The sequence below is a fragment of the Erinaceus europaeus genome, chromosome 2 (assembly GCF_950295315.1).
Source record: "Erinaceus europaeus chromosome 2, mEriEur2.1, whole genome shotgun sequence".
Classification (NCBI taxonomy): Eukaryota; Metazoa; Chordata; class Mammalia; order Eulipotyphla; family Erinaceidae; genus Erinaceus; species Erinaceus europaeus.
In genome coordinates, this window is record NC_080163.1 from 196,152,885 (window position 1) to 196,169,856 (window position 16,972).

General features: G+C 51.6%; 1 protein-coding gene across 6 annotated transcripts in view; it reads right to left on the bottom strand.

Annotated features, from left to right (window-relative positions):
- KLC3 (kinesin light chain 3) overlaps positions 1 to 13,623 on the bottom strand; it is a 15,057-nt gene extending 1,434 nt beyond the window's left edge. For 3 of the 6 annotated variants that reach the window (XR_009548387.1, XM_060186174.1, XM_060186169.1), the window contains exons 1-7: positions 4,977 to 5,100; positions 4,537 to 4,802; positions 3,460 to 3,690; positions 703 to 772; positions 367 to 586; positions 206 to 293; positions 25 to 126 (exon numbers count right to left, since the gene is read on the bottom strand). Coding sequence is in view for 5 of the 6 variants with exons in the window: in XM_060186174.1 (XP_060042157.1) it covers positions 25 to 126; positions 206 to 293; positions 367 to 586; positions 703 to 772; positions 3,460 to 3,690; positions 4,537 to 4,802; positions 4,977 to 5,085 (1,086 nt within the window). In the remaining variant the exon portion in view is untranslated. Of the gene's footprint in view, positions 1 to 24; positions 127 to 205; positions 294 to 366; positions 587 to 702; positions 773 to 3,459; positions 3,691 to 4,536; positions 4,803 to 4,976; positions 5,101 to 11,837; positions 11,896 to 13,104; positions 13,227 to 13,549 lie in introns of those variants that run through there. The other 3 variants (XM_060186173.1, XM_060186170.1, XM_060186171.1) reach the window with 3 other exon arrangements.
- Between the last annotated feature and the right edge of the window lie 3,349 nt (positions 13,624 to 16,972).

Below are 16,972 nucleotides of genomic sequence, written 5' to 3' on the forward strand. Positions count from 1 at the left end.
GGCCTGGCTGGAGGGGCGCCGCACCTTCTCGCGGATCTCCAGGGCGCGCTGGCACAGGGGCTCGGCCTCGCGGTAGCGCCCCCGCTTCCCGTAGAGCACTGCCAGGTTGTTGAGGGTGGCGGCCACCTGTGGGGTGAGGGGGGCAGTTGGAGGGGCTCCCGCCCACGGTCTCCCCCTTCTGCCCCCGCGGGGGCTCCTCACTCACCGCGGGGTGCTCGGGGCCCAGTGTCTGTTCCCGGATCTGCAGCGCGTCGTGCAGAAGGTCGGTGGCCTCCTTGTACTTGTTCTGGTCCCTGCAGGGGTTGGGGTGTCAGCCCGGCCCGGCCCCGGGCCCCTCCCGCACCCCCGGGCAGAGCAGAGCCTCACCGGTACACCAGCGCCAGGATGTTGAGCATGGTGGCCACGTCGGGGTGGCAGTGGCCCGAGCTGCGCTCCAGGTCCTCCAGGGCCTGGCGACACAGCGGCACCGCCACCTCGTAGCGGCCCTGCCCGGCGTACTGGATCACCAGGTTGTGCAGAGTGCGCAGGCGCGCCGGGATCTCGTAGCCCCCCTGCTGCGCCGCCGCGGCCCCCGCCGCCCCGGGACCTGGGGGTGGGGCACCCGGTCACCCCAGGGCGCACAGCCCCGGCACCGTGGTGGCTCTCCAGCACCACCCTCCTGCCCCATACCCCACCCCACCCCCCAGTGCTCCCCACACCCACCTCTCCTCTCCTCCTCCTCACTGGGGAACAGGGAGGCCAGGCTGTCTCGGCGAGGAGGGGACTCGGGCTGCTGCAGAAAGCACAGGATACGGGGGTCAGTGGCTAAAGCACCGGACCCTAGAGCATGACTCTGACCCCTCTGTCACATGTGCTAAAATGATGCTCTGCGGGAGTCGGGCGGTAGCGCAGCGGGTTAAGCGCACGTGAAGCACAGCGAAATATTTATGTATTCCCTTTTGTTGCCCTTGTTTTGTTGTTGCTTTTTTTTTTTTTTTTTTGGAGTTATTGATGTCCTTGGATAGGACAGAGAAATGGAGAGAGGAGAGGAAGACAGAGAGGGGGAGAGAAAGACAGACACCTGCAGACCTGCTTTACCGCCTGTGAAGCGACTCCCCTGCAGGTGGGGAGCCGGGGCTTTGCGCCACGTGCACTTAACCTGCTGCCCTACCACCCGACTCCCAATATTTTTTATTGGGAAGAAGAAAAAAAAGGATGCTCTGCTTCTCTGCCTACCTCATTAAAACAAAAAAAGGGAACCAGGACCCATTATTTCAAAAACTGGGGGGGTCAGGCGGTGGCACCTGCTTGAACATCATCATGCACAAGGACCAGAATTCAAGCCCCCACTCCCTGCCTTCAGGTGCCTCTACGTCTCTCTCCCTCTTATTTATTTTTTAAATTACCTTTATTAGATAGAGACCGTCAGAAATCACGAGGAAGGGTAAGGCAAAGGGGAAAAGGGGCCGGCCGGTGGTGCATCTGGTTGAACACACGTCACAGGGCACAAGGACCCGGGTTAAAGCCTCCCGTCCCCACCTGCAAGGGGAAAGCTTTGTGTGTGGTCAAGCAGGGCTGCAGGTGTCTCTCTCAATTTCTGGCTCTCTATTTATAAAGATTAAAACATAATCATAAAAAGGAAGAGAGATATCTTTAGCACTACTTCACCATTCAGAAAGGCGGGGTCTTTGAGCACCACCACCCACTTCCTGTGAAAATATTTTTCAAAAGGGGACAAAACGGCCATAGGCAGTATTAGATTCCTACTGCCGGCACTGAGCCCCAGCAATAACCAGGGTGGCAAGAAAAAAATCTGAGGACCTGCAGATGGCTGTCCCAGGAAAGCAGAGTCCACATGCCACCGTGTGTGAGGACGGGTCACCACATGGGAAGCTTTACAAGCAGTGAAAGCAGCACCACTTGCCCTCTATCTAAAAAATAGCCTGCTAGGGGACCCAGCGGTAACAAACCAGGTTGAGAGCACGTTACAATGCGCAAGGACCCAGGTTCAAGGACCCAGGTTCAAGGCCCCACTCCCCACCTGCAGGAGGAATGCTTCACAAGTGGTGAAGCAGGGTGGCAGGTGTCTCTCTACACCCCCCCCCAATTTCTCTCTGTCTCTATCCAATAATAAATAAAAGTCTGCTGGGAGCAGAGGTGGAGCCCCAGTAATAATGCTGGTAGTAGAAAAGGGGGAAATGAAGGGAGGACTCCTGAATCTCAGGGGTCCTCGAGGTCTCCTTGGGGAAAGTTGGGGAGGGAGCAGACTGCATTGTTGGTCTGCAACTGTAGGCGGGACTTAAACTCCCAAAGATCTTTTATCACAACATTAAGTGCTAAATGTTTGTTTGGTTTTTGCCTCCAGGGTTATCTCTGGGGCTCAGTGCCTGCACTACAAAGCCACCACTCCTGGAGACCATTTTTCCGGGTTTCTTTTCTATGCTATTTGATACAATGGATAGGGGAGGAGACACAGAAAGACACCTGCAGACCTGCTTTACCACTTATGAAGTGTCTCCCTTGCATGTGGGGAGCTGGAGTTGGAATGCAGGTCCTTGCGCAAAGAACTATGTGTTTCACTGGGTGTATCGCAGCCTGCCCCCCTCCCAGTACTAACTTTTTCCCCAAGAGCACTGCTCAGCTCTGGCTGATTATGGTGCTGGGAACTCAAACCTGGGAACTCACAGGAGCCTCAGGCAGGGACGTCTTTCTACATCATCCCTGTACCGTCTCCCAGCTCACACACTTGTCTTTGAGTTTTTTCGCTTTTGGTTTATTTGTTTTTGCCACCAGGATTATTGCTGGGGTCAGTGCTGGCACTACACATCCACTGCTTCCAGCAGCCTTTTCCTTTTTTTTTTTTCCTTCTTATTTTATTAGATAAAGAAATTGAGAGGGAAGGGGGAGACAGACACCTACGGCCCTATTTCACCACTTGTGGAGCTTTTCTCCTGCAAGTGAGGACCAGGGCCGTGAACTTGGGTCCTTGCACACTGTAGTGTGTGCACTTAACCAGATGTGCCACTGCTTGCCCCATTTCTTTTTTTTTTTTTTTTTTAACCAGAGCACTGCTCCGCCCTGGCTTATGGTGATACAAGGGATTGAACCTGGGACTATGGAGCCTCAGGCATGACAGCCTCTTTATATAACCATTGTGTTATCTATCCCTGCCCCCATCCCATTTTGTTTTTACTTGACAGAACAGAAAGAACTTGAGAGAGGAGGGGGAGATAGAGAGAGAGACACCTGCAGACCTGCTTCACCACTCGTGAAGCTTCCCCTCTGCAAGTGGGGAGCGGGAGCTTGAACCTGGATCCTTATGCATGGCGATATATGCACACCAAGTGTGCCCCACTGCCCGGCCCCCATTTAAGTTGATTGGGGAAGGCCCACTGTTGCTGTCACTAAAACCCAAACAGCCCTTGGTGGTGGAGCTCCCCCAGCCCTGCTCTAGTGGGCCTGGGGGCTGGTGGGGGGCACCTGGCTCTCGGTGGGCGGGTCGTACTGCCGCAGCTGACCCAGGAACTCCAGGTGGCTCTTGTCCTCCTCCAGCTGCGCCACGGCCTCCTCGCTGGCCCGCAGCCGCCGCTGCGTCTCCTCCAGCTCCTCCCGCAGCCACGTATTCTCCTGCGCCAGCCGCCGTGCCTGTGCCCGCAGCCGCTGCTTCTCGGCCTCCAGGGCACCCACGTGGGCCGACAGTGCCAGCAGCACCTGCGTGGGGGTAGGGGGAAGGTCAGTGGCTCAGCACCACCACAAGCCAGAGCTGAGCTGAGAAAGGAACTGGTGCGTCTCCCCCACCCCCATTAAAATAAAATAAAGCTTCACCACCTGTGAAGCTTTCACCCTGCATGTGGGGATCGGGGCTTGAATCTAGGTCCTTGTGCACTTTATTTTTTTATTTTATTTATTTCCTCTTGTTGCCCTTGTTTTTTTATTGTTGTAGTTATTGTTATTGATGTCGTTGTTGGATAGGACAGAGAGAAATGGAGAGAGGAGGGGAAGACAGGGGGAGAGAAAGACAGACAACTGCAGACCTGCTTCACTGCTTGTGAAGCGACTCCCCTGCAGGTGGGGAGCCGGGGGCTTGAACCAGGATCCTTACGCGGGTCCTTGCGCTTTGTGCCACGTGTGCTTAACCCCCTTGTGCACTTTAATCACTTTAATGTGTGTGCTCAACCAGGTGTGCCACCACCCAGCCCCCTGCCCTGGGTTCTTCATCCTAAATTCTCTTGGCCAGAGCACCTCTGGGCTTGGCGTCTTGGTGCCCCGATAGAGTCCAGGATCTCTTAGGCAAGTCCAGGGCTCTGCCACTGCCCTGTCTTTCATGCCCCAGGGATGCTGCGGGGGCACCCAGGGACTCTTGATATTCATTCCACCATTGTCAGCCCAAAGTTTCCTTCTGACCTGCAGTTCTACAGAAGAGCTCCATCTGCAGGGGAGGTCCCATCACTCACAAGGGCTCCCCAGAGACCCCATCTCTGGCCTAGCCCCCGCCCCCAGCAAACCCAGCTCACCCCCCAGCTGCTGGGTCCGCCCCCCCAAAGCTGGCCGCCCTACCTGGGCCTCGCCTAGCCCCAGCTCGATGGCCTCCAGAGAGTGGCTGACCACCTGCTGCTTCTCTTCCAGCAGCTCCAGGCCGGCTGTGGGGTCTGGGTGCGTTAGGGCCTCCGCCAGGCTCCCCGCCAAGCTGCGGTGCTCCGCCCGCAGGGCCTCCAGCCCCTGCACCACCTGCCTTGTCTGTCGCACCAGCTCCTCGGGGTTCAGGCGCTCGGGGCCCAGCCCGGTGCCCCCCAGGACTGCCACCTGCACGGACATGGCTGCACCTGGGAGGGAGGAATTGGGAGTCATAGCCAGGCCATCCACCCACACCCCACCCCCGTCCCATGCCCACCTCAAAACTGCAAACACTCAGTTTCCGGCACCTGCCCTTAGCCTGACAGTTCCAGACCCCCACTACCTCCGATGCACCCAAAAAGGGCTGACAGCTGTCTGCTCACCTGGCTGGCCACCTACCTGGGACTGGGACCCTGTTCCCAGAACCAGGCCAGGAGGCGGCTCCCCGGTAGGGCGTGGGGGGCGGGGCGAGTGGAGGCGGCCTGAGCTCATTCCGGGGTGTTTTTGTTGGGAACCAGTCAAACCACTGGGGGTGGAGGGTGGGGCGGGCGCTCAACACCCCCCCCCCAGCCGCTGCCGGAAGAGGAGGAGGTCTTCGGATGGGGGGGTGGAGGCTAAAGGGGTTCTACTTGTGAGACCATGGGGTCTCAAGTACTGGGCAACATCCCCAGAACAGAGGGCTCCACCCTCCACACCCCACTGCCCCGTCCACCCAGACTTGCTGGGACACGCCTGGCCGGGGAAGGATGTCACCCTGGGCATGTGACAGCCAAGGGTCTGAGGCCTGGACTATACTGCTGGGGCTCCTTGGAGTTGTGATGAGACAGGGTGACATAGCAGGTGCCCTCCTGGGACCTCAGCCACAGACGTGCCCTTCTCAGACCCTCATCTACAAAGCCCTCCTTCCTCCTCTGCCCTTCCCACCCCATGACCTGACTACTGGTCGGTCGACCCCATCAATCGCTTACAAGTCCTGTGCTCTGCTGATGTGCTCTCCCCAGCTGTACTCCCCAATCTTAATAACAGTGCCACACACATACACAGCCATTCCCCATATAAGCTCTCTCTTGCTCTCTCTTTCCCCAAATAGAAAGTGAAGGAGGTAGTCGGGGAGATTGCGCAGTGGATAAGGCATTGGACTCTCAAGCACTTGGTCCCGAGTTCAATCCCAGGTAGCACATGTACCAGAGGGATGTCTGGTTCTGTCTATCTTTCTCTTTAATAAAATCTTAATTACTGTTGAATGTAAAACATTAATTCCCCAATAAAGAAATAAATTTAAAAAAAAATAAATCAGAAGAAAAAAAAAAAAAGAAATTGAGACCTGTGGTCCAAAAAGGATGACAGAGGACCTAGTGGGGGTTGTATTGTTATGTGGAAAACTGAGAAATGTTATGCATGTACAAACTATTGTATTTACTGTCAAATGTAAAACATTAAGCCCCCAATAAAGAAATTAAAAATAAATTTTAAAAAAATCTTTTAAAAAAAGTGAAGGAGAGGGGGCCAGGCGATGGTGCATTATTTTAAGAGCACATATCACTATGTGCAAGTACCCAAGTTCAAGCCCTCCCCGCTCCCCACCAGCAGGGAGGATACTTCATGAGCAGTGAAGCAGGTCTGCAAGTCTCTCTCTCTCCCCCCACAATATTCTCCCCTCCCTTCTTAATTTCTCTCTATCCTGTCAAATAAAAACAAGAAAAAATGGCCACTGGGAGCAGTGGATTCATAGTGCAGGCACTGAGCTCCAGAGATAACCCTGGAGGCAAAATAAATGACAGTGAAGGAGACCACAGCACCCAAGCTCCCATGCTCTCAAACCTGGGTCACACACATGGCAAAGCAACACACTACCCAGGTGAACTATTTCACCCACCCTTTACCTTCTCCCAGATAGGATGTCGCCACACACAAAAATACACACCACACAAATCCTTAGAAATACATTGACAGTCAACAATATTTATACCACTTTCCCATATTAGGAAGCTACTCTCTCCCCTGATCCAAATTTCTGGTCCTTTTCCCAGCCATGACATCATCTCCCCAGACAATAATTAGGATCCACCTGCATATCAGATTTCGGGCTCAGGGAAAAAAAAAAAACTAGTATAGCTACAGGCCCTTTGAAATATAACTAAAATATGCCTACTAGCTATCTACAAAGTGGAGACCCCCCCCCCAACTCTTCATCTGCACTATTCCAGCCTTTAGGTCCATGATTGTTCAACAATTTGTTTGGCTTTGTATGTTAACTCTCTTTTCAGCCACCAGGTTCCAGATGCCATCAGGATGCCGACCAGACTTCACTGGACAGACAACCCCACCAATGTGGCCTGGAGCTCTGCTTCCCCAGAGCCCTGCCCCACTAGGGAAAGAGAGAGACAGGCTGGGAGTATGGATCTACCTGTCAATGCCCATGTTCAGCAGGGAAGCAATTACAGAAACCAGACCTTCCACCTTCTGCACCCCACAATGACCCTGGGTCCATACTCCCAGAGGGATAGAGAATGGGAAAGCTATCAGGGGAGGGGATGGGATACGGAGGTCTAGTGGTGGGAATTGTGCGAAGCTGTTCCCCTCTTATCCTATGGTTTTGTCAATGTTTCCTTTTTATAAATAAAAAATTTTAAAATAAAAAAAGAAATACATTACACACTTCCTCTGTATGATGTAATCACATGCAGACTCAGAAATACCCCCCCACACCCCACAGAAACATGATGGAGTATGCAGCGCGCGCACACACACACACACTTCACACAGAACTGCTACTCCTGAACTTTACCTCCAGACCCAGAGGTGGCTCAGCTAGTAGACCTCAAACTTCACCATGTGCAAGGACCTGGGTTCTGGTCTCCCTCTCAAAAACCATACTGGGAAGCCACAGACATAGCACGATGGTTATGCAAAAAGACACTCATGCCTGAGACACCAAGGGTCCCAGGTTCGAACCCCAGCACCACCCTCAGCCAGAGGTGAGCAGGGTTCTGGTGTGTATATATATATTCCTGGGGAGATGGTTCAGCTGGTAGAGTCAGCTTGTACAATTGAGGCTCTGTCCCCAGTGCTGCACTTGCCAGAGTGGGACTCTGACACCTCACTGTGTATGTATGTAATAATTTTTTAAAAGATTAAAAAATTAGTATTTTAAAAGTAGCTATCATGGCTGGAGAGAAAGCATAACAGTTCTGCAAAAAGACTTCCTGCCTGAGGCTCTGAGGCCCACCACCATCAGTCAGAACAAAGCTCTGGTCCATAAGCAAATATCCCATTCGACATGGATTCACCAAGTCAGCGCTCAACCTTCACGCATTAACAGCAAGTGTTGGAGGTGGGAAACAGCTCACCTGGTCGAGTGCATGTTATACCGTAACTGAGGACCTGGGGTTGAGCCCCTGCCACCACATGGGAGTGTGGGCACAACCCCAGGAGGAGCTGAGAAGTAACACTGACCCACCCTCCCTGGGAGCCACAGCTCAAGGCACTGGCCCAGCGCCCGCTGGGGACTGACAGCACAGTGTTGGGGTCCACTGAGACCTCCCCACATGGCACAGCAGCGCACCATCCAAGTGAGCAACTTCACTGTCCCTTAAGAAATGAATCTTTTGGGGGTCGGGTGATGGTGCAGCAGGTTAAGCACACGTGGTGCAAAGCACAAGGACCGACGTAAGGATCCCAGTTCAAGCCCCCGGCTCCCCACCCGCAGGGGAGTCGCTTCATAGGCGGTGAAGCAGGTCTGCAGGTGTCTTTCTCTCCCCTCTCTGTCTTCCCCTCCTCCCTCTATTTCTCTCTGTCCTATCCAACAATGACGACATCAGTAACAACAACAATAAGAACTACGACAACAAGGGCAACAAAAGGGAATAAATAAATTTTTTAAAAAGGGCAACAAAAAAAAAGGAAAAAAAAATGAATCTTTGAAGAGCACGTAGCACAAAGCGTAAGAACCTGTGTAAGGATCCTGGCTCTGCCTTTCTCTCCCCGTCTTCCCCTCCTCTCTCCATTTCTCTCTGCCCTATCCAACAATGACGACATCAACAACAATAACTACAACAATCAAACAACAAGGGCAACAAAAGGGAATTAAATAAATATTAAAAAAATATTTAAAAAAATTTTAAAAAATAGATGAATCTTTAGGGGCCAGATAGATGGTGGTGCACCCGGTTACATGTTACAGTGCGCAAGGACCCAGGTTCAAGCCCCCGGTCCCCACCAGCAGGGGGAAAGCTTCAGGAATGGTGAAACAGTACTGTAGGTGTCGGTGTCTCTTTCTCTCTATCCCACCGTTCCCTCCTGATTCCTGGCTGTGACTATCCAATAAATAAATAAATATTAAAAAGATAGAAATGAGTCTTTACAAATAGATATCTCTCTCTCTCTCTCTCTCTCTTTTTTTTTTTTTTTACAAGAACACTACTCTGGCTTATGGTGGTACGGGGGATTGAATCTGGGACTTTGGGGCCTCAAGCATGAGAGTTCTGTTTGCATAACCACTATGCTGTCTGCCCTGCCCTACAAATAGATCCTTACTTCGGGTGACCCGAGAAATGGCTCAGCTGGTGGACCGTTGGGCTCAAATGCAGAGGCTCCTGGTTCAATCCCCAGCACCACGTGTACCACAGTATGTTCTGACCTTCCTCTCCTCTCTCATATGGTGCTCTCATATGTAATCAATAAATATTTAAAAAACAGTTGCTTGGTGCCTGTTAGAGTACCAGTCTGCAAGCCCCAGAAACTACAGGTTCAGTTCCTGGCACTACCTTGTGCCAGACAGAGCTGAGCAGTATTCTGGTCTTCCCTGTCCCTCTCCTTATTGTCTCCCTTAATAATAATAATAATAATAATAATAATAATAATAATAATAATAATACAGGCTGGGGAGACAGAATAATGGTAATGCAAACAACTTTCATGGCTGAGGCTGTGAGGTCCCAGGTTCAACTCCCAGCACCACCATCAGCCAGAGCAGAGCAGTGCTCTGCTGTGTGTGTGTGTGTATCTTTCTGTCTGAACTCTCTAATTAAAATAAAATATTTTAAATATAAAAAATAAATAATTTGAAATTTGGGGGCTGAGGAGATAGCATAATGGTTATGCAAATCACTTTCCTGCCTGAGGCTCTTGAGGTCTCAGGTTCAATCCCCAGCACCGTCATACGCCAGAGCTGAGCAGTGCTCTGGAAAAAAAAATTTTTTTTTCAGGATCTGGGTGGTGGTGCACCTGGTTGAGCGCATGTGTTACAATGTGCAAGGACCCAGGTTCAAGCCTCCAGTCCCACCTACAGGGGGAAAGCTTTGCAAGTAGTGAAGCAGTGTTGTAGGTGTCTGTCTTTCTTCCTATCACTCCTTCCCTCTCGATTTCTGACTATCTCTATTCAATAAATAAAGATAATACCAAAAAAAAAAGAACTAATTCTAAAAAGAGGGGTCCGGGTGGTAGCACAGCAGGTTAAGCACACATGGCACAAAGCGCAAGGACCAGCATTAAGGATCCTGGTTCGAGCCCCCAGCTCCCCACCTGCGGGGGGGGGGGGGTTCCTTCATAAGTGGTGAAGCAGGTCTGCAGGTGTCTGTCTTTCTCTCCCCCTCTCTGTCTCCCCTCCTCTCTCAGTTTCTCTCTGTCCTATCCAGCAACAGTAACAGCAATGACAACAATAATAATGCCAAACAACAAGTGTAACAAAGTGGGAAAAATGGCCTCCAGGAACAGTGGATTTGTAGTGCATGTACCGAGCCCCAGCGATAACCCTGAAGGCAAAATAAATAAATAAATAATGGGGGGCGGAGGGCGGGCAGATAGACTCTCATGCCTGAGACTCGTACATCCCAGGCTTAATCCCCGTACCACCATAAACCAGAGCTGAATAGTGCTCTAGAAAAAAAAAAAAAAGGATTGGGTGACACTCGGTAGAGTGCACAGGTTCCCATGCTAGAGGGCCTACATTCTACCACTGAGTCACCCAACTGGGTACTGGTGGAGAGCTTTGTATAGAATGTAATTACTCAGGGTGGGGAGCGGGCCGTGGCACACCAGGTGAGCACACACACCATCATGCTCAAAGACCTGAGTTTGAGCCCCCACTCCCCACCCGCAGAGGGGAAACTTCATGAATGGTAAAGCAGGGCTGCAAGTGTCTCTCTGTCTCTCTCCCTAGCTCCCTCTCCTCTCTCCAATTCTCTGTCCTATCAAATAAAAAATTAAATTAAAAAAAAAAAACTGCCCACCACCAGGAGCGAAGAATTCATAGTGTAGGCGCCAATAACCAGCGATAACCCTGGTGGCAATAAAACAGGAAAATAGGGAGTCGGGCAGTAGCGCAGCAGCTTAAGCGCAGGTGGCGCAAAGCTCAAGGACCGGCATAAGGACTCTGGTTCAAGTGGTCCGGGAGGTGGCGCAGTGGATAAGACATTGGACTCTCAAGCATGAGGTCCTGAAGTTCAATCCCCGGCAGCACATGTACCAGAGTGATGTCTGGCTCTTTCTCTCTCTCCTATCATTTCTCATGAATCAATAAATACAATTTAAAAAAACAAAAGGATTCTGATTCGAGCCCCCGGCTCCCCACCTGCAGAGGAGTCACTTTACAAGTGGTGAAGCAGGTCTGCAGGTGTCTGCCTATCTTTCCACCTCTCTGTCTTCCTCTCCTCTCTCCATTTCTCTGTCCCATCCAACAATGATGATATCAGTAACAATAATAACTACAATAAAACAAGAAGGGAATAAAATAAATAAATATTTTTTAAAAAAACAGGAAAATAAAGAATCATCTGGGTTGGCAGGATAGCTCACTGGGTAGTGCGCTCATCCTGTTATGCTCCATCCCCTACACTGAGGGAGCCGCAGTGCTTTAGAGTCTTTCTCTCTCTCTCTCTCTGCAAGTCCACCTGGAGCGGTGAAGTCCCCGTGAGGATCAACAGTGGTGGCGGCACTGAGAAACAGGGTGCTGAGAACACTCAGCCCAGCACCAGGAGCCACCAGCACCAGCACCAGCCATCCTGTGCTGTCACCGGTGCAGGCCCCGCCTCCCCACGTCTCCGCCGTGTCCCTGCACACACGTGCGTCACTCTCACAGGCTCCCTGAGGGGTCTGGCTGGCAGCCACTGCGGTTCAGCCACTGGGTCCCAGGAGAGGACCTTGAGCACAGTCAGCAGACAGGGACCAACCGCCCCAGCCCTTCCTCCTGGAATCTGGCTCCCCCAGTGCTCAGCCACACCCCAGCCTCCCACACTCACACACACCTGAGCTGTGTTTCCTATGTTCACTGGGGCTTTGTGCCTGCATGACTCCACCGCTCCCCGTGGAGGCTCTATTTTATTTTATTTTATTTTGATAGGACACGGAGAAATCAAGAGGGAAGGGGGAGACAGGCAGAGACAGAGAAACTCCTGTAGCAGTGCTGCAGTGCACAGGAAGCCCCCCGCCCCTGCAAGTGAGGACCAGAAACTTGAACCCAAGTCCTTGTACATGGAAATGTGTTTACTAGGTGCACCACTGTCCCCCCACCACCACCACCCTGGGTCATTTTTTTTTAATTATTTATTTTGGGAGTCGGGCGGTAGCAAAGCGGGTTAAGCGCAGGTGGCCAGAGATGACCCGAACTGCCCCTGGGGCTACAGACAGACTATGACCCACATAGTCAACGACTGCCACCTCTCCAGATTCAAAGGAGGTCTCGAAACTTTACATCAGGCTCAACCTGACGCTGTTGACTGGCTACGGAAGAAGGGCAAACGCTAGAAGAAGAAGAAGCGCAGGTGGCACAAAGCGCAAAGACCGGAGGAAGGATCCTGGTTCGAGCCCCCGGCTCTCCACCTGCAGGGGAGTCGCTTCACAGGCGGTGAAGCAGGTCTGCAGGTGTCTGTCTTTCTCTCCCCCTCTCTGTCTTCCTCTCCTCTCCATTTCTCTCTGTCCTATCCAACAACAATAATAATAACTACAACAACAATAAAAACAACAAGGGCAACAAAAAGGAAATAAGTAAATAAATATTAAAAGAAAAAAAGCTTTAAAAATATTTATTTTATTGCCACCAGGATTATCGCTGGGGCTTGGTGCTCGCATTACAAATTCAGTGCTCCCAGTGGCATTTTTTTCTTTCTTTTTTTTTTTTACCCCCCCCCTTTCTGCTTTCTATTTCATAGGTCAGAAAGGAACTGAGGGGGGGGTGGAGAGAGAGAGAAAGAGAATCACTTGCTTCACTGTTGGTGAAGCTTCACCCCTACAGATGGGCATCAGGGGCTTGAACCCGGGTCCTTGAGCCTGGTGACTATGTTCTCTACTGGGTGTGGCACAGCCCAGCCTCTCACAGAACTCTTTTCAACCTTTTCCCCTCCCAGATAGAGGGAGAAGAGACAGAGAGAAGGAGAGACACCGCAGCACTGTCCCAGCCCTGGAGAAGCTCCCCCGTGCGGGTGGGGTGGGGTCTCAAACCCGGGTCCCGCGTGGCGCCGTGCGCGCCAGCAGGTGAGCCCCGCACACCTGCGTGTTAGGAGGCAGCGCACACACCTGAGCCTCCGCCACCGTCACCGCTCACACCTGCGGCTCCCTGCGCCATCTGGAACACACGCCGCCTCCAAGACCCCCTCCGACCGGCAGACAGGGAGCCCCCAGCGGAGGCAGCCCCCCCAGACCGCGCCGCTCACCCTCCCAGCTGGCCCAGCCCCAGCGCACCCCAGTTTCCCGGCCCCACCGTCACAAGGGCCCCCCTCCCAGGCCCCGCCCCGTCCTCGCTCCTGTTTACCTGGCCCGGGGAAGCTGCCCGGCGCACCTGGGGCTACGGACTCGGGGAGCCCCCTGGACGGGACAGGGGGCTACTGGGGGCCCCCAAAACTCAATCCCCCACCCGGGACCCGCCAGTGGGTCCACTGGGGGGGCGCCAAATTCGGCCCTCACCCTCCGTCCCCCGTCCCCTCGCGGCCCCCCCAACCCAGTCTCGTAGCCGGGTGCTCACCTGGCTGAGGGCGGCTCCCCCGCGCTCCCCTCTGCGCCCCAGATCCGCTCCCGCTCGGCTCCTCTGGGGGCGGGGCCACGGGCGGGGCCTCGATGGGCGGGGTCACAGGCCACGCCCCTGAATGGCCCCGCCTCGCGCAGCCGGTGGCCCCTGGCAGCCAGTTGGGAAGGTGGTCTGGATCCCTGGAAACCCCAGGAAGCCCGAATCCTGGGCAATGGGAGTCTGGGAACTTAGGGTGCCGACTGGTGACCCTGCAGGGCCGGTCTCCAACCCTTCTCTCTCCCTGTCAAGTGCTCTTTCCCCCTTCCCCTTTGGCGGGGAGTGTGTGTGTGTGTGTGTAGGGGGGTGTTTGGTTTGATTTGATTTTGGTCACCAGAACTTCCCACTCAGGGGCCAACTTTTTCAGATCGAGAGACCAAGGCAGGGCAGAGGAAACAGCATAACGGTTATGCAGAAAGACTCTCATGCCTGAGGCTCTGAGGTCACAGGTTCAATCTCAGCCCCGCCATCAGCCAGAGCTGAGCAGGTAAAGAAGAAAGGAGAGGAAAGGGGAGCCCGGTGGGGATGCACATGACTGAGCACAGACCATAGGCAAAGATCTGCATTTAAAACCCGGCTCCCCACCTGCAGGGGGGATACTTCCCAAGCAGAGAAGCAGGTCTGCAGGTGTTTTTCTCTCTCTCCCCTCTCTATCTCCCCCTCCCCTCTTAACTTCTCTTTGTCCTATCAAATATAAATAAATAAATAGGGACAATGTCCCTTGGGCGCAGTAGATTCATCGTGCAAGCATCAGGCTCCTGTGGCAATAAAAAGTGGGGGGTGGTGGAGAAAAATTAGGACAAAGAAAGAAATGAAGGGAGGTAAGTGGGGGAGACAGCATAATGGTTATGCAAACAGACTTGAGGGAGTCGGGCTGTAGCGCAGCGGGTTAAGCGCAGGTGGCGCAAAGCACAAGGACCGGCATAAGGATCCCGGTTCGAACCCCGGCTCCCCACCTGCAGGGAAGTCGCTTCACAAGCGGTGAAGCAGGTCTGCAGGTGTCTATCTTTCTCTCCTCCTCTCTGTCTTCCCCTCCTCTCTCCATTTCTGTCCTAACAATGACAACAACAATCATAACTACAACAATAAAACAACAAGGGCAACAAAAGGGAATAAATAAATTAAATAAATATTAAAAAAATAAAAAAAATTTAAAAAATGCAAACAGACTTGAATGCTTAAGGCTACAGGTTCCGCACCCCACACCACAAGCCAAAGCTGAGCTGTGCTCTGGGAGACAGAGAGCAGAGACACCCCAGCACCAAAGGTTCCCCAGTGTTGGAGTGTTCCTATGTAGTAGATCGGGGCCTTGAACCTGGATCTTGAGCATGACGAAGCCATAGCAGGTGAGCTAGCTCTTCGGTCACTGTCTTTCTTATTTACTTATTTATTACATATATATATATATATATATTTAAAGATTTTATTTACTTATTAATGAGAAAGAGAGGAGGAGAGAGAGAAAGAACCAGACAGATAGCACTCTGGTACATGTGCTGCCGGGGATTGAACTCAGGACCTCATGCTTGAGAGTCCCATGCTTTATCCACTGCGCCACCTCCCAGACCACTACTTGTTTATTTTTACTAGAAAGAGAGAAGAGATTGGGAGAGAGACCCAGAGCATCATTTTGGCATATGTTATGTCAGGGATCAAACTCGGAACCTCATCCTTTCAATTTGTAAACTCTAACCCTTCTACCACTTCCCTGACCCTGTGTTGTCTTTTTTTCACCAAAAGTTGCTTCCTTTTCTTTCTCTTCCTTTTTCTTTCTTCTTTTTAAAATATATATGTATGGGAGTCAGTGGTAGCACAGCGGTTAAGCGCAGGCGGCACAAAGCACAAGGACCAACATAACGATCCCAGTTCAAGCCCCCAGCTCCCCACCTGCAGGGGAGTCGCTTCACAGGCGGTGAAGCAGGTCTGCAGGTGTCTGTCTTTCTCTTCCCCTCTCTGTCTTCCCCTCCTCTCTGCATTTCTCTCTGTCCTACCCAACGACGATGACATCAATAACAACAACAATAATCATAACAATAAAACAAGGGCAACAAAAAGGGAAAATGAATAAATAAATATTTAAAATATCTATGTATTTTAATATTTTAATTTTAAATATATATATTATATATTCAAATATATATTTATTTGATAGAGACAGAGAAATCAAGAGGAAAGGTGGAGATAGAGGGGGAGACAGAGAGACACCTGTAGCACTGCTGCTTCCTCCTGAAGGTGGGGACTGGGGACTTGAATCCAGGTCCTTTAACACGGTGATATGTGTGCCATCAGCCAGCTCCAGATTTTTCTTTCTTTCTTTTTTTCTTTCTTCCTTTCTTTCTTTTTTTCTTTTTGCCTCCAGGGTTATTATTGCTGGGGCTTGATGCCTGCATTCGAATCTACTGCTCCTGAAGGCCATTTTTCCCCTTTTTTGTTACCCTTGTTGTTTATCATTGTTGTTATTATTGCTTTCATCGTTGTTAAGATACGGCAGAGAGAAATGGAGAGAGGAGGGGAAGACAGAGAGGGAGAAACCAAGATAGACACCTGCAGACCTGCTTCACTGCCTGTGAAGCAACCCCCCTGCAGGTGGGAAGCTGGGGGCTCAAACCGGGATCCTTATGCCGGTCCTTGTGCTTTGCACCATGTGCGCTTAACCTTCTGCGCTACCACCTGACCCCCCCCTTTTTTTTTTACCAGAACACTGTTCAGCTCTCCCTCTCTCATCTCTCCTTCTCAATTTCTCTCTGTCCTATCAAATAAAATAAATAAATAAATAATGAACCGTGACATAGCTCACTTGGTAGAATGCACACTTTTAAATAAATATTTTATTTATTTATTAATGAGAGAGATAGGGGAGAGAGAGAGAGAGAGAGAGAGAGAGAGAGAGAGAACCAGACATCACTTAGGTACATGTGCTGCCAGAGATCAAACTCGGGAATTCGTGCTTTTTAAAAAGTTTTTAAAATATTTTTATTATTGGATAGAGACAGAGAGAAATTGAGAGAGGAGTGAGAGTGGGATAAAGACAGACACCTGGGAGTCGGCAGTAGTGCAGCAGCTTAAGCACTCGTGGTGCAAAGCACAAGGACCAGCGTAAGGATCCCAGTTCGAGCCCCTGGCTCCCCACCTGCAGGGGAGTCGCTTCACAGGCGGTGAAGCAGGTCTGCAGGTGTCTGTCTTTCTCTCCCCCTCTCTGTCTTCCCCTCCTCTCTCCATTTCTCTCTGTCCTATCTAACAACAACGACAACAGTAATAACTACAACAATAACTACAACAACAATGAAAAACAAGGGCAACAAAAGGGAAAAAAAAAAAAAAGACAGACACCTGCAGCCCTGCTTCACCACTCATGAAAGCTTTCCCTCTGCAGGTGGGGAGGAC